Source organism: Alternaria burnsii, assembly GCF_013036055.1.
Source record: "Alternaria burnsii strain CBS107.38 chromosome Unknown 730, whole genome shotgun sequence".
Taxonomy (NCBI): domain Eukaryota; kingdom Fungi; phylum Ascomycota; class Dothideomycetes; order Pleosporales; family Pleosporaceae; genus Alternaria; species Alternaria burnsii.
The window spans coordinates 1,417,618-1,444,888 of NW_024066110.1; the positions used below are offsets into that span (position 1 = coordinate 1,417,618).

The 27,271-nt window shown below is 51.3% G+C and overlaps 11 protein-coding genes across 11 annotated transcripts; 7 read left to right on the top strand and 4 right to left on the bottom strand.

Annotated features, from left to right (window-relative positions):
- Positions 1–1,045: 1,045 nt before the first annotated feature.
- Positions 1,046–2,369, top strand: GT037_003887 (uncharacterized protein; the record flags this gene model as incomplete). The annotated part of the gene is made up of 2 exons (XM_038928934.1): positions 1,046–1,218; positions 1,364–2,369. The coding sequence occupies 2 exons, from the start codon at positions 1,046–1,048 to the stop codon at positions 2,367–2,369; spliced, it is 1,179 nt and encodes a 392-aa protein (XP_038788641.1).
- A 154-nt stretch (positions 2,370–2,523) lies between these two features.
- On the bottom strand, positions 2,524–4,088 carry GT037_003888 (metallo-dependent hydrolase; the record flags this gene model as incomplete). Its single annotated transcript, XM_038928935.1, has 2 exons — positions 2,524–3,334; positions 3,382–4,088. The coding sequence occupies 2 exons, from the start codon at positions 4,086–4,088 to the stop codon at positions 2,524–2,526; spliced, it is 1,518 nt and encodes a 505-aa protein (XP_038788642.1).
- A 1,607-nt stretch (positions 4,089–5,695) lies between these two features.
- GT037_003889 (uncharacterized protein) lies at positions 5,696–7,035 on the top strand (the record flags this gene model as incomplete). The annotated part of the gene is made up of 3 exons (XM_038928936.1): positions 5,696–6,083; positions 6,137–6,565; positions 6,617–7,035. The coding sequence occupies 3 exons, from the start codon at positions 5,696–5,698 to the stop codon at positions 7,033–7,035; spliced, it is 1,236 nt and encodes a 411-aa protein (XP_038788643.1).
- Positions 7,036–7,929: 894 nt separating this feature from the next.
- Positions 7,930–13,669, top strand: GT037_003890 (uncharacterized protein; the record flags this gene model as incomplete). The annotated part of the gene is made up of 4 exons (XM_038928937.1): positions 7,930–8,158; positions 8,209–10,213; positions 11,271–11,431; positions 11,478–13,669. Coding segments are annotated over 4 exons (4,587 nt in total), but the record flags the coding sequence as incomplete, so codon positions are not given.
- A 914-nt stretch (positions 13,670–14,583) lies between these two features.
- Positions 14,584–15,107, bottom strand: GT037_003891 (uncharacterized protein; the record flags this gene model as incomplete). Its single annotated transcript, XM_038928938.1, has 2 exons — positions 14,584–15,051; positions 15,105–15,107. The coding sequence occupies 2 exons, from the start codon at positions 15,105–15,107 to the stop codon at positions 14,584–14,586; spliced, it is 471 nt and encodes a 156-aa protein (XP_038788645.1).
- Positions 15,108–15,997: 890 nt separating this feature from the next.
- Positions 15,998–16,476, top strand: GT037_003892 (uncharacterized protein; the record flags this gene model as incomplete). The annotated part of the gene is made up of 3 exons (XM_038928939.1): positions 15,998–16,077; positions 16,130–16,294; positions 16,347–16,476. The coding sequence occupies 3 exons, from the start codon at positions 15,998–16,000 to the stop codon at positions 16,474–16,476; spliced, it is 375 nt and encodes a 124-aa protein (XP_038788646.1).
- An 830-nt stretch (positions 16,477–17,306) lies between these two features.
- Positions 17,307–18,783, top strand: GT037_003893 (uncharacterized protein; the record flags this gene model as incomplete). The annotated part of the gene is made up of 3 exons (XM_038928940.1): positions 17,307–18,053; positions 18,107–18,221; positions 18,275–18,783. 3 exons carry the CDS (start codon positions 17,307–17,309, stop codon positions 18,781–18,783), a joined length of 1,371 nt encoding a protein of 456 aa, XP_038788647.1.
- Positions 18,784–18,914: 131 nt separating this feature from the next.
- GT037_003894 (uncharacterized protein) lies at positions 18,915–21,085 on the bottom strand (the record flags this gene model as incomplete). Its single annotated transcript, XM_038928941.1, has 5 exons — positions 18,915–19,223; positions 19,296–19,884; positions 20,504–20,839; positions 20,918–20,968; positions 21,015–21,085. The coding sequence occupies 5 exons, from the start codon at positions 21,083–21,085 to the stop codon at positions 18,915–18,917; spliced, it is 1,356 nt and encodes a 451-aa protein (XP_038788648.1).
- A 247-nt stretch (positions 21,086–21,332) lies between these two features.
- GT037_003895 (drap deaminase) lies at positions 21,333–22,799 on the top strand (the record flags this gene model as incomplete). Its single annotated transcript, XM_038928942.1, has 1 exon — positions 21,333–22,799. One exon carries the CDS (start codon positions 21,333–21,335, stop codon positions 22,797–22,799), a length of 1,467 nt encoding a protein of 488 aa, XP_038788649.1.
- Positions 22,800–22,900: 101 nt separating this feature from the next.
- On the bottom strand, positions 22,901–24,463 carry GT037_003896 (uncharacterized protein; the record flags this gene model as incomplete). Its single annotated transcript, XM_038928943.1, has 1 exon — positions 22,901–24,463. The coding sequence occupies one exon, from the start codon at positions 24,461–24,463 to the stop codon at positions 22,901–22,903; it is 1,563 nt and encodes a 520-aa protein (XP_038788650.1).
- Positions 24,464–25,500: 1,037 nt separating this feature from the next.
- On the top strand, positions 25,501–27,086 carry GT037_003897 (uncharacterized protein; the record flags this gene model as incomplete). Its single annotated transcript, XM_038928944.1, has 5 exons — positions 25,501–25,810; positions 25,889–26,008; positions 26,073–26,466; positions 26,520–26,588; positions 26,654–27,086. 5 exons carry the CDS (start codon positions 25,501–25,503, stop codon positions 27,084–27,086), a joined length of 1,326 nt encoding a protein of 441 aa, XP_038788651.1.
- Between the last annotated feature and the right edge of the window lie 185 nt (positions 27,087–27,271).

Below are 27,271 nucleotides of genomic sequence, written 5' to 3' on the forward strand. Positions count from 1 at the left end.
AACCTCGCGTCTAACAGATTCCCTGCGACCTACAGGTTTGTACTAGCTGCACCTGATTCTTACCACTATGGTGTCTTACGGTACCTAGGTATCATTTCGCGTGTGCCTGACTCAATTACGCGCCTGCATATAATGTTTCTGGAATTGCCTGTGAGCTGAGCCCAGAATAATGATTACAGCACTTTCACACAAACCGATTCTCCCGATCCCACTTACAGCACTCTTATGTTGTGCCTTTGTACTCACCACAACCACTGGATCAAACCAAATCAGCTTGGTTGATGGCATGAATGCTATTTACCATTTCCCCGATATCGAAGTTTGGACTTTATGCGTAGATCATCCATCGAGAAAAACATCGTTCTGTTCATTTACCGCTTTCATGGCGGGAAGTGAGAACGTGCGGAAATACTCCACTGCGTACCGATGTCTTCGTGAAACAGGTGCGGAATAATGCCGAACTGCCGTCTCGCGTGATTTCGTCGGCATCTAATCGAGAAAGATGCCAAGTCGTCAAGTTCCGAAAAGGACATTACAAGATAACGATAGCGAACAAACAACTAAAGCTCTAGCTCTAATGAAGCAGAAACGATTCGAAGAGGCGCAACTCCGCGGTCCGCATCTCAAACATGATAAATGCTAGCAAGCCGATCGGTCACAACGCTGCATTCGAGTAACTTCAAGTGTACCCCGCGCTTTGCAACCTATCGTGGGAACCTATCTTTCCGACTATCTCGGAATCAGACCCGTCGTTACAACATTGTCCTCTCCCGAGATCTCCCCTATCGTACCTTGTTTGAGCTATTTTGAAAAGCGATCCACATGTGCATGCCTTCCCTCGTTCTTACTCTCACTATCGTCCTGATCCGCCCTTTCTTTTACCCCGCGTCAGCATGGATTCATGTTAGTATCTTCCATTTGACTATTTATACAGGTCCCGATGCCGTGTAATCAGTTGCGCTGTCATATTTCTTGTGAATAACTTGAAGTCGTCCCCTCTATTCGTGTCAACTAAGCAGCTTCTAACCTCGACCGAACAGGAAAGATGTCGAAGTCTTCGATTGTCAAAGTCGCAGTCACGCAACATGAACCTGTGTGGTTCGATCTCACAGCTACGGTGGATAAGACTTGCAAATTGATCGCTGAGGCAGCAAGGGAAGATGCGAAATTAGTTGTTTTTCCTGAGGTTTGGATTCCAGGATATCCGGCCTGGATCTGGTGTGTATTCTTTTTTGCCTTCTCGGTTTTTGTCTGATTCTGTCACGTCCATGAGGCTGGATATGCTGGACAGCAGCAGCAATAGCGATGGCTCAAACAAACATCAATACGTTTGCGGTTTACTAACATGAGAAAAATAACACAGGCAGCGTCCCATGGATGTAGAGCTCGGGACCAAGTACGTCAAAAACTCCCTATCGTATGACTCTCCCGAGATGGCCAGAATTTGCACTGCAGCCCGCACAGCTCGTATCGCCGTAGTCCTCGGTTTCAGCGAAAACGACCACAACAGTCTATACATAGCGCAATGCATCATCAACGCCTCGGGTACCATCGTGATGAAGCGACGCAAGATTAAACCCACGCATATGGAACGCACCGTGTATGGGGACGGCGACGGCACCAGTCTCAACAACGTGGTAGAGGTCGAGGGCATCGGACGAGTCGGTGGACTAAACTGTTGGGAACACATGCAACCGCTTCTTAAGTATCACACGAATAGCCAGCATGAGGAGATCCATGTTGCGGCGTGGCCGCCAATGCATTTAGCGGAGAAAGGGGTTGAAAGTAAGGTGGCCTGGGGTATGAGTTCTGAAGGTATGTATGATAGCCTTGTTGCCAACACACAAGCCGCTATTCCCTTTTCTCGGTTCCAAGACTCTTTTTCCTCAGCCAATTTTCCCCTTCGCTTATACCCTTCTCCCTTGTCTCATATAGAAGAACTAACCAATCTCCTCTTCCAAGGCGCTAGTGCTCTTTCTCGCGTCCACGCCATAGAAGCTTCGACTTTCGTCTTATGTTGCCATCCTACCATCTCGACTGCTGGCATTACCGCCCACCGTGTCGAAGGCAATCCGCTCTTCGGCCACATTGGCGGTGGCGACTCGGCTGTGTATGGGCCCGACGGGCGGAGGATGACAGAGCCTCTTGGTATGGATGTAGAGGGTTTCGTGTTTGCCGATTTAGACATGGATGAGTTGATCAGCATAAGACTCTTCGCGGACGCTGTGGGCCATTACTCCAGGCCCGACTTACTTTGGCTGGGCGCAGATACCAGGGAAAAGAAGCATGTTAAGAGGGAGGGCGATGGTGGTAGTGCGGGTAGGGAGAAGGAGAAGCTCGCGCTGGAGGAAGACAAGGGGGAAGTATGAGGTGTGGAGAAGTGGGTTCGTGTGGAAAACAGGAAGATTTCAGGCAGGGTCCTGGATGGCAATGGTGAGGAAGAGTATTGTCTCATGTTCATACTCTATTGTCTATTAAAATTACCAGTGTTTATCTATCAGTAGCGCGCATCCCGGACTCTAATTAGACGTACAAAGGACCATACCCAGTTCCCTCGCCTCTCTCGATATCCGCCATCATCGGCTTCTCGAAAGGCACCCCGTTTTCCGCCTCACCTTCTGTAATTGGTAGCGGCGTCTGTTTCCAGATATCTTGGATTCTCTTCGCGCTCTCCAGAAAGCGCTCTTGCAGCGCCATGTACCCAGGCACAGTCAGCTGTCCGTCTCGCTTCTTGAATTTTCCATTGATCATGACATGCTTGATATCTCCCACATTCGCATGTAGCATGATCGCAGCGATTGGATCGGCCCAGCCAAGTACACTGGGAGCGCGGCCATTCCACACCAGAAGATCTGCTTTAGCTCCTGGGGCCAAAACACCAATGTCTGATCGTCGCAATGCGAGTGCTCCGTTACGAGTCGCTAGAAGGAAGGCCTGGTTGGCGGACATGGGGTTCTCGGCGGGAAGGCGGCGTCGATCAACAACTTCGCGGTAGAAGATCTTTCTGACGCTCTGGAGCCACAATCGTGCCTGCGTCAAGATATCCGATGAGAAGGTAAAATGCGTGTCGATACCCAAAGCCTCCTGGTCTAGGGTGAGATGGCTGTTGGGATGTAGGTGACCGTAATGCATCTCCGATTCTGGGGTCGTGGAGATGTAGTGGTTGTACTGACGCAGCAGTTGCGCATCTGTTGCGCTGTGATAGCTGGCATGTGCGAAGACGATGGGAATAGATTGATTGAGGAAGTCGAATCCGTCCAAGACCTCAGGAAAGTTTGGGGCGCCATAGACGCCGCCATTCGCATGGGTGGTGACTACGGAAACGTTCTTCTCACTATCACGAATCAGCCTTGTGTTCGTTTGTTATGGTCGTATACTAACATCGCCAAGTCAAGTATGGTGCGCGTTTGGTTCCTGTCAGAACTGGAGAAGCCATCGTAGGAGATGCCCAGCTCCGTAGGCGAGCTGTCGAAACGCGCGTCGTCGACTAGATCCCGGAGAAGATCAATCTGCTCATCGACTGTGAAGTTCGCATAGTCCTGGAAGTAGTACGCAAATTCAATTCTTACCCCACTTTCCAGCGTCGCATTGAGCGCGGCCATGGCGTGAGCCGCCGACCATGTGCAATGCGGGAAGTCCAGAATGGTGGTGACACCGCCGTTCAAGGCCTCATACAACCCGACGAGCTGGCCAATGTACACATCCTGGGGCGTAAGATGCGCATTAGCGGGCGAATCGGTGCCATAGCGCTCGAAGTATCGCATCAGTGTGACATTCGAGCCCAAAGTCTTAAAGGCCGTCTGCCAGCTATGGCGATGGGTGTCGATAAAGCCCGTGGAGATGATGTCGTTGGCAGCGTCGACGACGTCCAGGTCGGCTGGTAGAGTTCCATTGTACGATCCAGAGAAAACCGCCGTTATTGTGTCATTCTCAACTAACACAGAGCCATTCCGGATAACATCGAGGTAGCTGGCAGAGCGATCCCAGCCTATCACTGTGCCGCCCGTGAAGAGCGTTGCTGTTCTACCGAGCGAAACGCACGACGCAAGCACAAGAAGAGGGATTCGCAATGCACCGCCACAAAGCATCTTGTGTGAGATTTCCGGGACAAGACTTGCTCATCCTGTCCCAGTTGGACTGCACAACTTATACTCGATCGGTTCCGCCATCTGATCCACCAAGTATTCGATCATATTGCATACGCCGACCCTTGGCCGACGTACGAAAAATGTTTCCTGGAGACATCAGTCGTCGACAGTCGATGACGTCCGGCCAAGAACGAGCCAGGGAAAACTTTGGATGAGATTCTTCACGATAGATCTTTCGGCAGAAACGGAACAGAGTCGCTTAGGTAGCCTGGACGCAGTGGGGATGTGGCCCCCTTGCAGCAATTTCCGCACCCGCCAGACAACGGTCACCTCCCCCTAGTGTACAAGTCACATGTAGTCTGCACAGGCCCCTCTCCTTTTTGCTTAAATACCGCTCTTCACTGCTCTGTAATTCTGCATACTTACCTTCTTGCGATGACCCAGCTCAAAGATTGGGTTCATCTAACAGTCTCGTCTGCATTGCACAGCGCGGTATGGGACTGTTACGAGCTTCCTTCGGGGATCTCGGCGGGGCAATTTTTGCTGGTCTGCTTTCGAGCTTTTCATTGATTCCATCGCCCTGGCGGTGGATTGAGGAAGAGCGCAAGGTATTGACGTTTCGCTTGCGGGCGTAGTCAAGCCCACCAGGATTTTGAGCACAACATCGCAAGAGGTCTTTTCTCCAATGTGTGCCGCCTATAACAGCCGCATGGCGCATGCTCTGTAATTCTGAGAGAGTCTCGTTCGAGCTATACGCGATTTCTGTAGTGTTTGATAACCTCGCGAACAGCAAACGTCGCGATAAGACTGTCGCAATCCAGCCTCTTCATGTCGCGTAATTGAGGGCTTCGCTTCTCTACTGGCATCTCCAACACGAGCGCAATTCTCAATGCCGCGCATACATTGTCCAGCTTCATACCAGCGAGTTGCGAGTCGGTACGGCACCAGTGGCTACCCAGAGAAGTGCGCAAATTCGTCTGGTAATGCTAGGGCGGCGCCGTTCTTCGGGGCTGCCACGTCAACATCCAAGCTTTACCATCTTCCTGTAGTCGGCAGAGCTTCAACGAATGCAGAAAAATCCCGCAATCACGCGTGGTGTTTGATGTTGATTGCAGTTAGGATAGACTGAGCATTCAGAACTCTATGAGAGCGACTTTCTGTGGCGCGTAGGCCCCAGTGCTCGTGGATGCCTCGGTTGAGCACTAGTCACGCTAGTACCAAGGCGGCCGGTCACATTTTCCAAGGTTGTATGGAATACTCCACGCCTAGGCAGCCTGTACAAAGTACAATGTCGTTCCTCGCCTCGTGCTTAGAACCCCCTCCAAAAAATTCAAGGCTACGGACTGATCTCAAGGTTTAGATAGAAGGCTTCGACGATCTTCCTTCGGAACATGCTGAAAACAAGGCGACAACACCATGAGGGGCAGTATCCGACATGACGCCGAATTCCAGTTATCCCCGCACGCCCGTTGGTCCATTGCACTGCCGGTGCCGCACATGATGTACCCGTATATAGGTGTACTAGAGGTACCATGTTGAGCTCTCGCTGTCGTGACATTGAATGCATAAAGCCCTTTTTCGAATTCGTGCCATTGTAATAATCAATCATGCCTCTATCCACTGAAGTCGTCCAGAATCTCAAAAAGTCCGTCGACACAGCCTGCGCGGATCCCAAGACATCTATCCCGGGAACCAGTGTTGTAGTTGTGGGAAAAGATGGCAAAGAACTCTTCGCGCACGCCGCTGGTAAGAGAGGAGCTGCAAGCAGCGAGAACATGACGCTTGACAACGTGTTCTGGATCGCATCTTGCACTAAGATGATCGCTGGGCTTGCTTGCATGCAGCTCGTTGAGCAAGGAAAGCTGCATTTGGATGATGGAGACGAGATGGAGACTTTGGTTCCGGAGTTGAAGGAAACCAAAGTGCTGCAGAAGGATGGTAGTCTGGCAGAGAAGAAAGGGAAGATTACGCTGAGGATGCTCCTGTCGCATACTGGTATGAGTGACTCCCACAAACTAGAGCGTCTTGTTGCTGACTATGATGAATAGCTGGTTTCGGATATACCTTCTTTAATGAACAACTGCGCGACTTTTCGTCGCCAGACAGCTTTCATAACGAATTCTCGGGCAGTGTTAAAGATATCCTCCAACCGCTGACCTTCCAGCCGGGAGAGGGATGGCAATACGGTGTGAACATTGATTTCGCCGGTCTGGCTCTCGAGCGTAAGACTGGCCTATCTCTGAACGATTACTGCCTCAAGAATATCTTCGAGCCGTTGGGATTGAAGAACATCACCATGTTTCCCACCGAAGACATGAAGAAGCGGCTAGCGCATATGCATCAGCGCAACCACGATGGCAGTCTGGTTGAGCGCGACCACCTCATGCTCAAGGTCTTGGGAGCTAAGACTGATGAGATAAGCGACATACTCAACAGTGGAGGCGCAGGTGCTTTCGCGATACCGTCGGACTATGCACGTAGGTTGCAAACACATCCCCTTAACATCACAGTGGGCTAACGGCGAATAGAAATCATCGCGACCTTGCTCAACGACGGCACATCACCAAAAACTGGCGTTCAGCTGCTCAAGAAAGAGACAGTTGACCTCATGTTCACGAATCAGATTCCTCAATTCCCTGACTTCGGTCGCCAGGGAATTCCAGCAGCCAAGCCCGATCTCACAAACCCTATTTCCGACGTATATCCTGTCGAAGGAAATCCACCCCAGGGATGGGGCCTGACATTCATGTTATCTAACGGAGGTCCGACTGGCCGGTCCAAGAGTACTGGGTTCTGGGCCGGTCTGCCGAACTGCTGGTGGTGGTGTGATAGAGAGAAGGGAGTCGGCGGAATTGTATGCTGTCAGATCCTGCCGTTTGGCGATCCCAAGGTGCTTGGTTTGTGGTTCGACATTGAGACGCAGATCTACAAAGCCCTGGGAGCTTGATCAGATGTCATGTTGGGTGGCTTTGCAGCCATTGCTTATGCAATCGGCCCGTCCAGTTGTGTCGGATTCGGTCGGAGGGACATGATCGTCAGCGTTCTGATTTCCAAGCTCGCGTCAAGTTGCATGGTCATGGGCAGTCGCTTTCCTTTCTCACTAGATATACTCTTGATGGAGCGTCGAAACCATAATGTTGGGTCTAGGGAAGCCTAAATTGGTTCGTGAGCATAGTGCGTATCGTACCCCCACATGTTGTTAGCGTCACTTGTCATCTACAGACTACCAGGTTGTCCGTGGGTTACAGATAAGCCACGAACGCGCACGATGAAAAACTTGCAGTGAAGCTGCAACTTGAGCTGATAATTGATTTGCTTTTTGTGGCGGTGAAACGTTGAAACCATCTATAGCTTTACATATGGGCCGATCCGATGCTCGTTTGACACAAGTTGCATTGGAGAAGGTTTCGGAACAGTCCGATCGTCAGACAAAGGGCCAATTATAACATGATAGGCTGCAAGCTGAGAGAAGTAGCGCCTAGGTCAGACCGAACGTCCGGTACAAACCATCCCGTGAGCTCATGGGATAACGTTACGATGGAATATTGAGGGCTGCTTTTGGTGAGAACTGGGCGGTCGTAAACAAGGAACACATGTTTGAAATGCATGCGATCGACGGAACCAGCCGTGAAGCATCCTCAATCGTCAATTGTGGGTAGGACTGAAGCGTGCGTTGAGCATCATAATCCCCTGCCACGCGTTAGCCTTCCCCGCATTTCTGTGTTGGGATGTGGGCCCTAGCCGGCAACGCGGGGTGTGCATATCAGTAACGCACTTGTCTCTTTGCATCAAGCATACCTCTCGTGTCTTTCCCTCTTTTTGCCGTACAATCCGAGCAGCAGCCATGAACTTCGTGGACGTGCAACCTAAGTCGTTCCTCGATTATGCCTGGACGTCGCCCTCTTCGGCGGCGATGGCGGCCACCAAACCTTCCAAGACAAGTCGGAAACAGAACAGGTGCTGCGATCAATGTCGTAAAGGGAAGAGGGCGTGCGATGCGGCTATCCTGGAGGACACTCTTCTAGAAACGAGTAAATCTGGAGCAACCCCTACAGTGTTCCATTATAGTGGTGAGCCACACCCCTTTTGTTGGTAGCGCAGACGTCAGCTAACCTGTCAGACGTTTACGGGCCGCTAGCTTCGTGCGGTAACTGTGAGAAGACGAAGAAGAGCTGCACTTTCGAGTGGCTACGCTCACAGCGTGTATCGCAAGCTTCACAACCACCACAGACAGCTGCGCCGCCAGCAAAGAGGCGCCGTACGCGAAGCAATTCCACCAGCCGAGCACAGAAGCCAAATGTAGCTTGGCATTCTACCACAACGACCAAGTCAAAAGAGAGCCGAAATTTGAGCAACGATGAGTTTCTCGCTCATACTCCACCCGTTGAACTAGGTGTGACTTTTGGAGATTTTCCGTGCGGCTCTTCTATGTTCACCGCCGATCCCACAATCGCCCTGTTTCATGAACCGTCAGAGACATTCGAGAAAGAAGGGACAAGAGATGAATCGGAACTCGCTGGTGGGTTCGCCGAGGAAAACTGGACTCTGCTCGATTGCGACTCTGGTAGAGGCTCATCCTTGAAAACAACTTCAGAGATTAGCGATGACAAGCCCGAACGCGACAGCCCTTCAGACTATCCAGACACGAGTAGCATAAGCATAAGCAAACCACCTTCTACCATATCGGAAGGGACTGTCGCACGTACCGGTCAAAAAAGACGTCGCTCCAGCTCCTCGGCATCAATCTCAAATGGTGCGCATTCTTACCCAGTAATATCATATGCCAGCGATATTCTTTCATCGAGCAACAACGCGTATCTGACTGAAAGCTTGCTGAGGATCTATCATGATAGTTTCGAAAACGCACTTGCATGCTGGGTAACAGAAAGAACCTGTCCCTACAGTGCAAAATCGGATACTCTGCTAGCCACGAATGCTAGACCCGATTGGAATAGAATCTATCACCGAGTGGTTCGCCTCGATAGACTAGCATCTACCATCAGAGGACGCAAGCTTACCCAGACGGAAGACCGCGCTGCATCCAGGGCTTTGGACTTGGCGGTTTTCTCCTTCGCTTCACAGTGGGCGCAATCCAGTGCCAGAAGCAGAACGAAATATCCGTTCCATAGCGCTTCGATCGATGGTGGCAGCAGCGTCTTTGATAGCGAAGAGGACGAATGTACTCCGACTGGCTTGGACTTCGATCGTACCCTACAGATATCAGCATGGCATGAGGCCCGCAACGCACTACAAAAGGCTGGCGAGGTGGAGTCTTTCCGAGTGGTACTCGCACAAATCATCTTCGCTTTGACACAAAGACCGGTTGAGACAGTTGGAGAAACACTGGATGCGCCGAACTCTGTTTCGAAGACCGAACTGATGGAGACAGACGCTTGTGCGCAAGTATCGAGAGAAGGTACACCCTTGCTTACAACCGATCACGATATGGACGACTGTGCAGACTTGATGTCGAAATTGAATCTTGCAATCGAGGCTGATGGACCACCTGTCCATCTTGAATCAGGTCTCCGGCTCATCCATTCTTTGAGATCACGCATGACCATGTCCAGAGAAGCGCGACGCAGCAGCTCTGCACGGCAACGACGCTCGTCAGTTGTGCGACTTGAAGATGCGGACCGTGCAACAGTAGACCTTCTGTTCTGGTTGGGCGTTATGTTCGACACCCTGTCAGCAGCAATGCACAAACGTCCGCTGGTGGTATCCGATGAAGATAGCGATGTAGTGCTTAGCGAAAGCATGCAAATCGAGCACTCGGTCCAACAGGCAGTAACACCCTCCTCGACAGACGACGGCGACGGACTCTGGGATGAGTATTTGTTCGCCCGACAACAACAACAGAACCCGGAGCATGTACCCATGAGATGGCCATGCTCATTCGATGAAGCGGCAACCGCGCTGTGTGATGCAGCCCCTGTCAAGGTGTTACTGTTCAGGAGGGTTTGCCGAATCCAGACACTCCTTACGAGGAACGCGCGAGGCGCCAAGGTCGAAGAGGCTGTCAGTTCGGCGATGGACGTGTGCAACCACTGGGATGCGCTATACGCTCCTTTCATACGGGACTGCATCCAGAACCACGACCGCCTCCCACCACGCGTCCAGTCATGGTACGTCTGTGTTACCGGCCATTGGCACCTGGCCACGCTTCTACTTGCAGACTTGATGGAAGTAGTAGACGAGTCAGAGCTTGGGCTTGAAGAAGCGACACAGCAACGGAATTTAACCGCTTTCATCGCAAAATTCCGTGAGAACAACTGCCGGGTATTATCCGACCTGGCGAGCTGCGCATGCCCACGAGAAGACGCATCGTTCCCACAGTCCCGCGAATTTCATTTTGCAGTGAACGAAGGCGCACTGTTGACGGAACCATGGACTGTGGTGTTGATTCGTGCATTCGCCAAGGCGGGTGTTTTGTTACTGGAGTCAGACACTTTATTACCGTCTGACCTGGATCGTGAGGATGCTTTCCAACGAGCTGATGCTTGTATCAAGGCGTTATGGTTTTTGGGCAGAAAATCTGACATGGCTCTTTCGGCGGCGAACATCTTGGGAGAGGCGTTGAAGCAGCGACGAAAAAGTGCGCAGGATCGGGTTAGCGATATGAGCGTCTTCTTAGAGAGTGAACTGTGGCATGATTTGGAAGGGGCGTTTGAGGTGGACTGTGAACTATAGCCAGCCACAATGTACTACTTGTGTGACATGACGCGCGATGTGACGACGTGAAGTGAAAATACTGGCGGACTACTGCTAGAAAATTAGTGAGTACTGAGATGGGTGAGGCGCTCGGACTGCAGATGCAAACCACGTGTTTTCGCGTTCGTCGGAATCCGGAAGGAGCGATAGGAGATTGTGCGACGGTCAATTGCAGCGCATCATGTTACATCTACTGCTGTCGCGACGGGGCTAGCAAAACACATCAGTTGCGACTTGCCATATGAGACAGTCCTTCTTCTTCTTCTTCTTCTTCTTCTTCTTCTTCTTCTTCTTCTTCTTCTTCTATTTCCAGTCGTTGCCCAACGCCCTTCCCGCGGTCACGCCAATCGCGCTAAGACGCGTGCAACGGCCGACTATTGGAGCCTCGTCTTCCCCACACCCACGTCATGGGTCTCACAGCGTACGCGTCCAGACCGCATCAGACCTGAGTCTCTACTGATGTCAACATAGCTTGTGGGATACTATCAAGAAGCACGAAGAGAGCGTACCGGTTGCGCAGCTTGCCGAAGAGCACCACCGGCGTCATGGCAGGCCACTCCGCATTGCTGTCGACGAGGCCGATTGGCGCTTCAACAACCTCACGGTGCAGCAAGTGTATACCATACGGGAGAGTAAGTAGTACACGCAGCATTTGTTTTCCCTCGCTGACACGGCTAGCCTCGAATAAGGACGCTTTCCAAGGCATAGAGAAAGCCATGTTCTACCGCATCTGCCGCCTTCTCACCCTGAACATCCAGCTCATATTCGTCTTCGATGGCCCTGGTCGACCCTGGAAGCGAGGTAAAAGAGGAGGAGGGCGGATCAACTTCGAAGAGCGGCGTCTGCTCAAGGAGATGCTTCAATACTTTGGAATCCCATACCATGAAGCGCCAGGAGAGGCAGAAGCAGAGTGCGCTCTGCAGATTCTGGGCCTGGTCGACGCTGTTTGGTCACAAGACTCCGACTGCATCATGTTTGGCTGCACTCTTTGGCTACGCGACCATCGCATCGCGAAAGAAAAGGGCATCACGGACAGGTCCAAGGAGAATACCAAGAAGAATGGAAAATACGCTAACGTGGTACGAGCATCCGACTTGAAGGAAAAGTATGGCCTAGACCGAGATGGACTAGTGTTGTTTGCAATGCTCGTCGGCGGCGATTACGACGTGCAAGGGTTACCCCAGTGTGGGCCGTCTCTGGCTCTGCAAGCGGTCAAGCAAGGGCTTGGCCGACGACTGGTTGCATGTCGAGATCAGATGGAGTGCGATCTTTGGGTTGCAGAGTTGGCCATGTTCCTCGAGAAAACTGCTCGCGGGCGCAGCATCGACATCCCACTAGGCTTTCCGGATTTCAGAACCTTGCAGAAGTACTACAACCCCAAGGTCACAAGCGACGAAGATCTGCTCAACAAGTCACGGCTCAGCCTTGACTGCGTTCGTCCGATCCAGGAACTGAAGTTGCTCACACTCACCAGCCAACGCTTCAACATATGGGGACGTCTGTACATGAACTGGGTCGGACCTGTGCTGTTGACACGAAGCCTGACCACGAGAGATCCATCTTTACCTCTTGAGCCAATCCATCACATGAGATTCCCGAAACAACGAGTGAAGAAGACTGATGATGAGCCACCAATGCGTACTTTCGAACGCAAGCTGACCTTTTCCCCTTTTGGCGTCACTTCTCTGGGCCAAGCCGATTTTGAGGGCGCTCGATTGGGTCATTGGGAGGGAGATGAGGAGACGTTATTCGACCCAGATTATCGTGTGGAATGTGAAATTCCAGAGTACTGGCTGCGTAAAGTCCTTCCAGCAGACATACTAGATCCGCCGTCTCGAGCACAAAAGCCTACGCCTAAACGTAAGCGACCGGCAGATGACACCGAGGAAGAATCTGGGGTGTCAAGCACAGCTAAGCGGAAACGTCAGAACAAAAGGGACGATATTTCCGCCGCCAGAGCCCCACGCAGTGCATCACCGAGGAAGTCAAAAGAACTAGTCTCTATTGCCAGGTCTCGCAATATGCCCATGACGCCGACAGCGCAAAAGATTCTCGACTGCATCGAATTGTCCGAATCTGATGATGAAGATGGACCCTCCCTACCAGCCAAACCTCGCCTTCAAGAACTTGCACTGAATCGAGTGTGTGTGTCTCATATCGTTGATCTTGATTCACCCGAGCCACCAGGTCAAGAGAGCAACATGACCGTCTCGAATACACACCGAGCTCATATAGCAAACGCACAGCCGTTGGACATCTCAGACGAAGAAGATGAAGAGCTACAGCTGGCTTTGCGCCTAAGCATGCAAGACCAAGGCGTTATGATCCATCCAACAAAGAGTCCTTCTGGATTCCCATCTTCCAGTCGGGGTAAGTATGAAAGCATTTTCGCCATGAGGGAAGCAGGTAGGGATGTGCTTGGTGCCTCTATTCCCGCCTGGTCGCTCGATCAAACAAACAGTGACACGCCACCATCTAGAGCTGCTCGAACTCTTCATAGACAACTAGAAAGCACTCCACCAGACGTTTCACGAACGGCAACAAGGGGTGTCCACGCAGGTCTTTTAGGAAGAGGACCAGTCGATATACCCGATTGGTCACGTTCTCTGCCGCCTGCTGGTGTTCCACCAAAGCCTGCGACGTCGTCTTCCGGATCTGGCACCAAAGACCATGTCCAAGCAACCACGGCACCTTCTCCCAATGAGATCCGCGCTGCTCGGCTTCGCCACTTCGGGACGTCGTCTCCTCGTCCCTTGCAGAACACAAACGATCAACCTCTTCTACCGCTTGCTCCAGTGACAAACAAACGACCGGCAGCTGATTATCATGTACCTGTGGGCGTTGAGTGTATCGACTTGACAGATGACTGAGCAGCAGGTTAAGGCTGCCGTCTAACATCGATATACACAGTATATCTGCTACATTGATCGTATATCTACAAAGTTCAGTCAAAAACAGGCTCAATCCCTGACCTCTACCAAGATATTGTGGAACGCGTTCTCAACATCGCTACACCTACGGAAGCGCTAAAAGACGAACCGATGTGCTTTGTCTGTCGTCAAGAATATCAAAGCGTCGGCTCAGGCATGGAGACTCATCTAAATTCCCTTGGCCAACTACCCGCCGCATATGGGACGACCTCTGTTGAGCAGACTTTCGAAGCCGTCCGAACACCATGTGGGCATGTGTTTTGCATCTCTTGCTTGAGCGCAGGGTTCAAGCGGATGACAGCATGTCCCTGTACTATGTGTCGTGGACAATGCCAATAGACCACAGAGCTGCAATCACCGACCTGAAGAGGCTTTCACTGTGTACAGAGAAATAACATGCTCGCATCGATCCTTTGTCGGCTTCAACCACCATATACAGAATTCTTGATAGTAACACGTGACGATGGTTCTTGTAGTTACAAGTGCTCCAGACCATTAGTAAATTGCTTTACATTTTGAATCCCAGCACTATATGAATCTCGAGTCTCTACGCGAACAAGTCCGGGTGCCGCGCCTGTTCCGTACTAGGGTCTTCTGCGCGCAACAGCATGGCAAAAGCACCCGCGGTATTGGATGTGCGCGTACAGATGCCAATCAACGTAGCGTGGAAGAGCGATCGTTGTAGGCTGCGAAGCTAGAGCAATCGTCCAGGTGTGAAGGGCTATCACAGATCAGCCTGACAGATCTAGCTAAATCACGGATACCACAGGACTCACTGCGCGTGTCCCATGTTTCCAAGCAGATGCAAAGTCGTGCGCTGATATCGACGTCCGAATCCAGTACGCTGTTTCCCCTCATCGTGGCAGTCCATTCCCAGCAGCACCGCTTCCGCCACTTCTAGAGCTCTCACTGCTCCCGTTGCCTACTCTGACGCCCATCCTCGCACCCGGCTGCCTCGCCAGCGCCAGTCTAACCGGCTCTTCTCTTCCCTGTCCAACAATTCCACTACCACCAGCTGCGACCGCACTTCCGCTTGCACTCCCGCCTCCAATGCCCATGGGTCCCCGTCGCAACAGTTCTTCGAGCCCCAAGTCGCGCCATGTTGGTTCCTTCTTCGTCTGTGTTGCTCGCTGTATGCCGAATGCCGCGTGCTGGTCTGGTACAACGTCGTCTTCGTCCTCAGGGTTTACAGGCTGGAGGTGTGGGGGAACGTAAATGTCTTCGGGCGTGAGTTGCGACGAGGTGAGATTCGTGAACTGCTCGAGGAGGTCGGCGTGGTGCGACGAGTGCATGTGCAGGTAGGTTGCTGTAGAATCGCGCGTCTGCGGCCGGTTAGTTGGAATGCTGGTTGCAAGGCGCGGAGATGCTCAGCTACCATTTTAGGGTAATGTGCAGTTTGACAATGCGTGCGTAGTGTTGGTGCCAGGCTTTGTGGTTGTGTTGTTGTGTCATTGTGGTTGATGTTGGAGAGCGTGAACGCGGAATGACGCCGCGTTAGGACTGAATGGCGTGCTAGCCTGATGCGCATGCCATTGGGAATTGGACATCTGCTTTTTCAACCTCACTTCATCTCTTCCATATTATCTGATCTCTGCGTCTCGCTGACTGTTGCTAGTCTCTGCATTTCCAAGAGTAGAATGTTGGTTTATGGATAGACCGCCGTATATCCCACAACCTCGTACGCCCACTGCGGATGACTAGTGACAGCACTATGTAACTAAAGCTCATCGCGCGGACCGAACCTCAGCCCTTTTCAAGACCAATCACTACGAATCATGGCACGTGGAAGCCTCTTTTGCTGGACTGGCTGTGTAAGAATACCAGTCGAATTCCACAGGACATCGTATACCTCAAAAGGCCATTCGCCGTCAAAAGCCAGCCTCGTCGCGGGTATCGTCAAAGCATTCAAAGTCTCTCAGTGCAGAACATCATTCGAGAGACGACGAGGTGCCGGATAGCGATGGTCAATCCCACGACGCGACTTCTCGAATCAACTCGTATGATTAGTTTGCCGAGGTTCTTTAATGCTAGTCCGCTGCCTCCACAAACCCCACTGTGTACAACACGCGTCATAAATCTAGAGCAGTTTACTGTTGCGGACAGTGTAAGCTATATAGGTTCTCCTCATTTAAAACCCCCCTCAGCAGCCTCTCATTCGAGTAAGATACCGCACCTTGCTGAACGCTTATTTCTCAACCGGAAGCCTGAGGAAGTAGAACCCTAAAGCAAACTATTCACAACCCTAAATCCACATTTTACTCATTCAGGATGACTGAGGGACGTTGCAACTGCGGAAGCATCAAGGTTTCCATTCCTGCTTTACCAGAGCAATCTGCTATCTGCTACTGGTAGGCGTCATTGTTCCAGTCTCCGCGCGTAGTCTCGGACTAACTCTCCAAGTGCCAACTGCCGGCGTGCCGGATCATGCGCTGGATCCATCATCTACATGTTCGACAAATCTGACGTCACAGTCAATGACCCGAGCAACAATCTTAAGAATTACAAGGACAGCGATACAAAGAGTGGGAATTCGATTACCCGACAATTTTGCGGCAACTGCGGATGGTGAGTTGATTATGCATGTAGCATCAGGAGAGTATTGCTAACAAAATGATAGCCCCATTGCGTCTTTAGTGGGTGACGAATCGCCAAAAATGTTCTTGAAGGGTGGTCTGTTTGACAAGATTCCTGCTCCGGGCTTCAAATCATTTGAGCAGGAGGAGCCGAGCTGGCTGAAGATTGTTTAGAGTGACTAAGAGGCACGTGTTGGGAAGTATCCAAGGTACAATACTTGCAATGATGAACATCAAGATAGGGACAACTGATGCTTCGGCCCTTGAGGTCACCTTGGAAAGTATTTTAGAAGGTACAATACTACTGAATTTGTGTATTGATACATTCTGCCTCGAACCCTGCCGCCAATTCCCATTGACGTCATTCTGGATGTGCTCAGTCATGAAGTAAACCATCTGATTTTGGAGAAGATAGAGTGCCAATCGTCTTTTCTCCGTTTGACCTAGGTAATGAAGAGAAGTGCAACCAAGGTGGTATTGCGTTGATCTGCCCTCGCCCCCGAGGCTGCCGTCTCTCAACACACAAGCATGGAGCTTCTCCTAAGACGGACAATGAAGAAGGACATTGTGTCAAAGCGTCACTTCTACGTATCGCACTATCGACTCGTGCAACACGCAAGTTGTGTTGTCAGACAAAAAGCAAAGACGATGTTCTCACGTCCCACGCGCGCCATTCAACCGGCCCCGAAGCTAGCCTTCCCCACATCAACCATTCTTCCGGCTCATCGATTCATCAAACAACAGTAACAGCCCCAAACCTCACTGGCTTCCGTGCATCCCCAAGACAATCTAGATGCAGGCGCAATGCATCCGCCAAGCACCCAGCATGTTTCAGCAGCAGGGGTTTCGGAGATCCTTCCATCGTGAAACGTGGCTTCCAATTTCGCGCGAGTAATTCCTCCGACATTGAAGATGTTGAAAGTCTGGCTTCCTCGACACTTTCTTTTTATTCGGCATCGTCCATCATTCGAGGAGAAGGGACAATAAAATCAAGAGCTTGGAAGATGGTTACAGCAATGTGGCCGCGGCGACGGCATCTACCTGCTTATGTTGCCCTCTCCACACTTCTATGCGCTTCAAATGCTAGAGCGGAATTATTCTACACAGCGCGCAGTCCGGCGATCCAAGACGGACTCATCAACAAACCTGCATCAATATGTCCGGTCGCACAGGATGGCGCCACGACTGACACATTTCCATGGACACATAATCCTACGTGTGTTGACGTCGTGATGCCAAATGAGGGAAACGAAGCCGTGGGAGCAAAGGGTCCTCAAACGTTCTGCACATACACTAATTCCGATTACAATAACGGTCGCGGAGTCAGCCTTGTAGTAACTCCAGAGGTCGCAGCTAGTGTTACAATGGAGACATTTGGTATGAGTATTGGTGGCATGGAGGGCGTGGTTGGTGAAAATATGGGCATGTGGGAAGTCAAATATGCAGGCGAGAAAGGAAAAGGGTTGTTTGCGAAAAAGGATATCGCTGGAATTTTCCCAGGCGAAAGTCTGATTGTGCAGACACCAGTGCTGTTTGTTTCCAGGCCGCTGGCAGAAACCGAGAACAGACCACAGCACGTGTTAAAGCAAGCAGTCGAGCAGTTGCCGGCAGAAACCAGGGAGATGGTCAAGGTGTTGGATGTCAACATAGACGGCAGCGTCGAGGACATTGTTCTGACAAACGGCATTGGTGTAAAATGGCCATGGGTTGATGAGCTTCCAGAGCTGTTGGCAGTCATCCCCGAGGCCGCTGTAAGTCATGACCGACAATTTGCCTGTTAGTGTTCTCTCTAACTCCAGCCCAGCGTATCAACCACGCGTGCCGGCCAAACACCTTGTGGCGCTTCGACGATTACACCCTCTCATTCGAAGTCTTCGCTCTCAGAGACATCAAGCCCGGTGAAGAGATCACACGAAGCTGTAAGTCACCACCAATTACACAATCAGCAAAGTAGTCACTAATGCTATGGCAGATGGCTACGAAAAACGTCCTCGCAGGCGCCGCGTCAAGACCTTGATGGCTAACTTTGGCTTCCAGTGCGCCTGCCCCCTATGCACCGCAGATGACGATACAGTGATGGAATCCAACGACCGCCTCTCCGAGATCAAAGCCTTGAAATCTGTTCTCCCCACTGACGAGAAGGACTCGCCGCAGCTCCTCGGCCTCCTCCCCAAACTCATCGAGCAACTGGAACAAGAAGAACTCTTCGCTGAGCTACCACAGTATGAAGAGATTCTCGCATACACATGGAGTAGCTTCGGAATTGAAGATCGGGCGAGATACTGGGGGGAGAGGGCGCAGAAACATTGGGCTGTTGTGGCGGGCAAGGAGAGTTGGGAGCAGAGGAGGTGTGGGGAGTTGGCGGAGAATGTTAGGGGACACAGTACTTGGATGACCTGGGAGGGTGATCCCTGGGAGGGCGTTGGACAGGGACATCCATGGGATGAGAAGGAGGGAGAAGGGCATGAACATGAGCATTGAGCAGGATGTGGAGGTGTTGTGAGAGAGATGAAGAAAAATGGAGTATGTATATAACCTTGCCTACAACTTATTAGGCGATTTTGAAACAGCCATCAGGTGTAGGATACGATGATTGACCATCAAACATGACCTCACTCATCGAAGAATCTTTCGTCTCCATGCGCACGATCCAGTCTCCAAATAAGTATCTCGATTTCCATTGCGCCCCATTTCTCCTCTTCAGCAGCCTTCTTCGCACTACCGTTCAACGTCTTGATTAACTCTTCACCAGGCAACTCTGCGAACTCGTGCATAGCGAGCCAAGTGGAAGGCTCAGGATGTGGCTCATCCGTGGTCGGTAACCCCTTTAGAGCACGAGACTGAGCATTAGTCCTCGCGTAGAGAAGTTTGAAGCGCACCGAGCGTATGTACTGTGGTGTCTGTTCGATGGTATGCGTTTGCTATCGAATTATCAACTTCAATACAAACATGTGCCAAATATGTCAACCAGAAGTAACGTTGGTGATGCATACCTTTTGAAAGAATTCGGTGACTTCTCCTTCTGCTATCTTCTTTCCTGGTCTAATTCCTAATGTGATGATAAATCTTTGTTCGCCACCTGTAAACTCTCTTGTTCTCTTCGTTGCATCCATAAAACCCAGGTAACTGACATCCATATCTGCCAGATCATAAATGACGCCACTGCCCGGAAGCTTACTACTCCTGAAGCCAATCTTTTTGAACTCGTCACCCAACGTGAAAGCCAGATCCTCCATGGGGTAGCAGGCTAAGAAAGGCTTCGGATTCTGGGAATCGCCAATGGGTGAAGATTTGTGAACATCGACGTAGCGCATTGCAGAATGGATGCTAGATGTAGAAACTACTTCTGGGATATGCTCGTCGTCGTACCAGGCTAGGAACACAGGTTCGGTGAGCAGGTCATTGGCCGAGGGAGAGATGCGGGAGCGGACAAACAGTATGCCTGGGCCATGAATCGTGGAAGTGGACATATTGCGGTATTTGGACGGATATAGGATAGTGGGAATATAGGAATATGAGTTTTTAAGATGGCGCGTTAAAAAGTGGCATGAAGCCGTGGAAGAATAGCCAGAACAAGTCGGTCTTGAGTGTGAACGAGGTGAAGAAGCTTTGTATACAATGTTATGCCAACGTTGGAAAGGTCAAATGGAAAGAAAACAGTCAGGGACGTGCAGTATCGGAAATGTATTGCCGGCTGTACCTAAGCGTTACCCCGCTTGTCTCTGTTCGCTATCGTCGAATTGATCCTGCACTGCGGATCGCGATATCGTGTCTTGACGTTTGCCAAGCTGGTAGATAATATGGTGTATCAAGGCTGCCGAGTTTGTCCCTTCACACTCGTTGCCCCCAGCAAGATTCCTGTACAGTCAAAAGACGGGTCCGTCTTGTCGCTCATACAACAGAAAATTGCTCTGATGCAATTCTCCCGAAAAGCTTCTGATGTGACTACTCCAAGAATGAGTATCGCGACGTATACGCCATGATGGGCAAAGAACTTATACGCTTCCAGATGCCTCAGAGCGAATGTAATTTTCGGCAGCAGATAACGCTAAGGGCCATGATGAACATGACTGATCAGACGCAGAGCCGGTTTTGCCCATTCGTATGGCTCAGCCAAGTGTCTTAGACAGCTATCACACCCAGTTGGCCGATGTTGTACTGCGCCACCACCGGTGACGTTGGAGTCGTGGTCGTATCTCACAGCTTCGACTTGTCCGTCAACAGTTTTTCCAGGCCAGACTTCAGCTGTTGACTCATGCCATCTTTTCCAGGCCGGCGGCTTTCACGGTCGATGAAGACGTGGATGAACTCGCCAACGGCCTTGACCTCGTCCTGGCCCTTTTCAAAGACGGCGATTTCGTATGTTACAGAACTCTTGCCAAGCTTGTTGACTCGTAGTGCGAGGTCTGCAACGGCGGGAAAGCCGACTGGGGCGAGGTAATCACAATGCGAGTGTACGACTAGGCCGATCTGTGGCGAGGTAGGTGGGTGCAGTGAGCAGTGTTGGATGAGGTACGTGTTGACAACCGAGTCGAACCTGGTTGTCGTTAGGAAATGGAGCGAGGAGAGAGAGAGAGAGAGAGAGAGAGAGAGAGAGAGAGAGATGTATATATACAGATAGTAGTAGACGCTGTTGTTCATGTGATGGTACATGTCGTTGTCGCTCCTTCCTGTTGTTAGTACTGGACAGAGCGCAGAGGCAGGAGACGCACCATCTCGTCCTATACTCGAGCTGGAAGCTGTAGTCGCTTCGTCGACGCGATTTCAATGCCTGTAGTGCCATGGTGTAATTCTGTTGCCGTCGACGTCGAGGGAAGACGCGTCTCTCAAGACGGGCAACATGGCGGGCTAGGTTCCCTGCATCCCACGTCTGCCTCGGCTTGCGCAACATTTCTCCCACACGCACCCTCAACCCCTCGACCCCTCGACCCCTCGGCCCCGCGATTCTGGCGCCCTCTCCGCGCATCCTCGCATACCTCGCCTCCAAGGGACGCTTGCCTGTGCCCAAGACACGCACAGGCTCACCCTCCATGGCCCTAGTGCCTTCACCCCCGCGCGACAAATACCCGCCCTTGCCCGACGACAAATTTCCCTGGAAAGAGCCTCCAGCCGTCGCAATCACGCCCTGCGACCCCTGGCCACCGCCATACTACCTCGAAGATGGCCTGCGCAAGGTGACGCCCTACCACTTCACATACAACACCTTCTGCAAGCAACGATGGCGGGGAAGGGAAATCCTCGACATCTTCTCTAGCGAGTTCCGCGACCGGCCTGCCGAGTACTACCAGAAGGCCATAGAAGAGGGCCGCGTCGTCCTCAATGGCCAGCCGGTGCCGAGCATCAAGACAATAGTCAACAACGGCGACGTCATATCCCACACTCTCCACCGCCACGAGCCCCCGTGTACCGCGCAGCCCATCGGTATCGTCCACGAGGATGACAACATGATTGTCATCAACAAGCCTGCGGGCATGCCCGTACATCCTGCTGGCCGATACAACTTCAACTCCATCATCGAGATTATGAGGGCAGATCGTGGCTATGGCTGGAATCCATTGCCATGCAACCGGCTCGACAGGTTGACTAGTGGCATCATGTTCATCGGCAAGCACAAGCAGGCGGCAGAGGAACTGAGTGCACAGATAAGAGGCAGGACGGTCAAGAAGGAGTACATCACGCGAGTCGTGGGCGAATTCCCACAAGGAGAGATCCTCTGTGAGAAGCCCATCCTGCAGATCAGCCCCAAGCTCGGCCTGAACCGCGTGCGTGCGAACGGCAAGGAGGCAAAGACGGTCTTCAAGCGGCTGGCATACTACCCACCAAAGGATGACGGAAATGCAAATCAAGCGAAACAAGGAGATGCAGGTCCCGATGGCCAGCCGTGGAAGAAGCTCCGTGGCTATTCCATTGTGCGTTGCATGCCAGTGACAGGCCGCACCCACCAACTGCGCGTCCACCTCCAATTCCTCGGCCATCCCATATCAAACGATCCCATATACGCCAACCAGCGCGTCTTTGGCCCAGCCCTCGGCCGCGGTCAATCTGAAGACGAGGACGATGAAGATATCATGTCCCGCCTCTCACGCATGGGCAAAGAGGAAGTCGCTGATGCCGTCGCATACCACGACGAGATGGTCAATGCCTACAACAAGAAGAAAGCGGAACGCATGACAGGGGAAAAGTGCAAGGTATGCGACACCGATCTGTACAGCGACCCAGGTACACACGAATTGGGTATCTACCTGCATGCCCGGAGATACAGATGTGAGGAAGGGAAGTGGGACTATGAGACTGGCCTGCCCGACTGGGCGTTGCCACCACCAGGATATGAAGGGCCTACTGAAAGTACACAAGAGTCTGATCCCTTGGCTGTGGACCTGAAAAAACTGGGTTTGGAGGACGAACCGAATACAGAGGCACAAAAGAACAGCTCCAACAAGCCAAAGCCAGCAGAGCCTTCTTTAGAAGAACCGGCTGCTGCCAGTGCAACCGCTTGAGCGTCGAAGCATTGAATCTTGCTGTATAAAAGAGACTTTTAGAAGATAGAAATTTTGAGATACCCATCAATATATTCTTACCAGTAGTGTACTGGTTCTGATTACCAGTCGTGAGGGTTGGGGTGGTAACAACCAATTTCATTACTCCCGTACGAGCGGACTTCGTCTTCTGTGTCATTACCTTCTCCCTCCTCCTCGCTCTCTTCGACTCCTCCTACTTCGTCCTCATCATCACCATCAATGCTACTCATTCCGGGTGTGCCTTCTCTCTCTCTCAATTGCGCTTTCAAGCCTTCCAGTATAGAGCTCAGCCTTGTCTTCAAATCTGGGTTCCAAACCTTACTGATCTGACCTTCCATCTCTTGTATTTTGTTTCTCAGTTCCTCTGCCACCTTGTCTTCCTCGCCATCGTCGTCGTCGTCATCGCTGCTCGAAGCGCCAGGACCGTCTTCGACTTGAATGCTGCCACCGAACGCTGCAGCAAAATCGCTAGCAATTTTACGATTGGGGATCGCGAAGATGATGTGTTCAATGGCCGGAAATGCCTCGATACCCACCGATGGCGACTTGCTATTCTTCTTTCCGGTGGACGCTGACGACGAAGAACCAACACCCAAAACCTTTGCAAAAGCCTTTGCGATATCTTTCACTGGATTTCCATAAGCTCCAATGCCCCAAGCTCCGAGCACCAACCCCTTCACTTCCTTCTGTTCCGCTATCCTCAGAACACCTCGTATCTTCGCTTCAACAACCTCTCTGTCCTTCTTACTCAGCCTCTTCTCTTCGTCTTCTTCCCCCTCTAGTTCGGGGAAGCGCAGCATTCCCGCGCTGATAACGTCAACGTACCAGCGTTCGGTGGGAGGTAGCTCACCCGCGTTGTCGCCGAGCGGAAGGGCAGATCGAAACACTAGTACGTCGTGTGTATAGATGCCACCATATTCTGGAAGGCGGTAGAATGATTCCTTGAGTGAAGGGAGTAGTGTCGTACGCGCGCAAAGGGATTCTTCGGCGGAGGTAGCGCCCGTTAGGAGGCCGCCACCTGGGCGGAGGGGAGAGGCCATGTTGAGGATACATGTATTTGGTTGTTTCTTGGACAGCTGTTTCGGCGCGGAAGTGGCGGATTCGTTGTACAGAGATGGGTGAGAAAGCATATGTGCAGCTGTAAGGCCATCTGTGGCTACGATTCGTATACTGCGTTGTTTGCTCGGCAAAACAGGTGGTGGCGTAACAGCTGTCTTCGAGTTTAGGTGCGAAATTTCTTCCTTGAGAGCATCATTCTGTTTCTTGCCTTTTGCCTTTCCCTTACCTTTACCAACATCCTTCCCCATATCACCACTCTTTTCACCACTCCTGCCATCCGCCTCTCCTTCTTCAAGCCTCGCGACTTTAGCCTTTCTTCTCCCTTGTCCCTTCCTCTTTACATATTCCGTCTCTTCGCCAACCTCAACACGTGCACTGTCCCTACTCCTTCTCTCCTGCCCCACTGTTCCAATCGGTCCAGGGTTCGCAATAAGCTCACTTCCGTCCGCACCTCTCCTGGCTCTTGCATTTGACGTCAAGATTGCTGGGACAACTTTGTTGACGATATGCCGCGCCTGTTTGGCTCGAATATCCTTGCGGATGGCGGGTGGCGCTAAACCCTGCGATTTTTCGGTGCGACCCATGATTTTGTGGCCACGTACGTATTTCTGATATCCTGGCTCAAAAAGCGGAAACTCTTGTAATAAGGGGTGGACGCAACGATCAAGTGACTGAAAGAGTATTGTTGACCTCAATGTTACTGGCGAGTACTATGTTGGATGGTTTGGTCGGTTGAGACTATGACGTTTTGGGCGGGTCTGGCACTAGCAACAGCGGTTACCTTTCGCTTGGTGAGTGACTGGCTTCTTGCTTTCTCATCTACCACAATCATCCATTATGGCTCATGTGTCTTGAAATGCCACAAAACATGCTTCGCCTTGTCGCTTTGGTTGCTTCTCAAGCTGAGTGACGATGTTGAACCTCGCTCGTATCGCTAGCTTGCAAGCCTTGGCTCAAGACCTTGAGTGGTTTTCGCGTATCTCCACGGTATCTGTGGTGCCGAAGGGACTCATCAGCTCTTTTGTTTGATTTATATGAGCTAACATGACACATACATGACCCCCATTTAAGTTAAGCCAGAGGCTGTTACCACATCTGCAGCTCACTCCGAGCCATGTACGCACTCAATCGTCGAGTAACATCGTAAACAATCGAACGAAAGTATTGATAGCAATGGTTCTGTGCATTCAGACCCACTTAGGGTCTCTGGAGGGTATACGGTCTTCTGTCTCGAGCGTTGAGTAAGATCCAGTTTGAGCCATGAAGACCACAGTCGTTCAAGGATCCATTTGCTTCTATCCACAGAATATTGTTCTTTGTTGCTCGACAGAGTGGTAGAGCTCAAAAGTTTGTGGATTCAGAACAATGAGGATACAGCACTGATCTCTCTTGTTCCTTCCGAGGGAGCATCGCAACTTCGCAGTACGTATCAAGTGGGGACGGGGCAGAATGGCACTGGTAATGGAGCACAATTGCGTTGGTCTGGTACCACTTCCCGACTACTACTAACAGTTTCCCCTGCCTCTCGTTCTGAACATATAAAACCGTGCTACATCTTTCTTTCAACATCCTTCATCGCCCATGCTAGTTCAACACTCATCTCGTATGGAGACAAGACAAGATGTTGTTCCTTTTCATTTTCATCGAACTTGGGATGGTGTTTTCACACCTCGCAGCCTTTGGATCAGCCCTTGCCCCGGGCAGCTCTCCTGTCCGATCATTTTGTGACTCTCTTCCCCTGGGACATGGTACCCCAATCTTGCCTGACACCCCGGAAGCTTTTCAAGCCTATGCTCCTTTCGCTGGCGCTGCATTGTCCGCCACTACGCCTGCTGGTTACATTCAATCGTACGCCAACCTGATCACTACGTACGACACGGCATCACAGTTTGTTCATTACATATCAATGGACGAGTACAACGTCGAACAGTGTAAGTAGCACGTTGGGTCGAAGCTCATCATATCGACAAGTAGCATCTCGCTTGAACTGTCTTACTAACTGTCTTTAGGTGCCCATGCTTGCAATAGCGATGACGACTGCAACGCCTTCACCATCTTCTTCGAGCGTCAGCCTGTTGTTTCGCCTGCATCCGAACTGTGCCCAAATCCCCCTTCTACAACCATCATCAGTAAGTACCCATGTACGAATGTAATGTGAAACATGCACTGATTCTGTTTCCCCTTTCTTTGTAGAGTGTGATTTGTGGTCCGGCACCATCCTGCCCGACATCGCCATCAACCACGGGCAGCTCCGTGAGCAGTTCCATGTGGTTATGGCCGGCTCTAACGCCTATGTCAAGGACATCAACGGCACCACACCCTCGGTCTCTGATGATTACACAATCGAGAAGTATGACATGGGCGCTGCTATCGAAGCACCCCTCGACTGCAACGGTGAGGACACTTATATGGGACTGAAAAACTGGTCCGATGGTCACTTCGACGCTCAAAGATGCATGGATATATGTAAGGAGACCCACGATGCTTCGGGCCGCCAATGCCGCTTCGCCAATACGTACATGCAGCGTCGAAATAACGTCCCTACCGACCAGCACTGTGCCTTGTTCTCCAAATACTGGCCAACACAGTAAGCTAGTTCCGATCACACTAAACACATTGATATCTCTAATGGCACTGCAGGTACGCTATCAACATTGGACAGCAACGTGGTAGCTCCAACATCTCCATCTCCTCAACTGATTCTTACGGGTGAGCTTTCCAGCCTTCAAACCCATTGCTTTGCACGTTTAGCGATACTAACTCGCCAACGATAGTATCCGCGACATCACTGATGACTTCTCTGCCTGTCTTCCCGGTAATGACTCCGCTTCTGTCCCATCCAGCACCCTCGGTGATCTGGAAGGCCAAAAAGCGACCACTTTGACGACCCGTACACGACCCCAAGTCGTCTGGGCTACGCATCCTTCCTCCAAGTCCTTTACTTACCCTGTCATTGCCCCCGAGTCATTCAGCGACTGGAATCCCGTCAAGGAGACTACCACATACACCACTCCCGCCGCGTCTGCCTTCTCTTCTGATTTCACTTCCGCTATCGTAGCTCCAGAGACCTTCTCAGACTGGGATCCCGTCCTCGAAACGGGTACTTACGTGAAGCGTCAGCTCGTTATTCCCACCGATGTCCCTGTAGTCACAGATGTACCGGATCTCTTAGAGGTGTTTTCTAATATCGCTACAAGACGATGGTAGGGTCATCCGTTGCAGGCACCACGGACGTTGTCGCAGAAAAAAAACCTGTAGTTGTTTATTTCTGTACTACAGTGTAGAGTTCAATTAATTCATTTCGTAGCTAATGGCAAGAGTGAAAAGAAAGATGATTCCAGAGATATTATCCAAGTGTGATGATCTTCAATACTGACAGAGAGGCCCTTGAA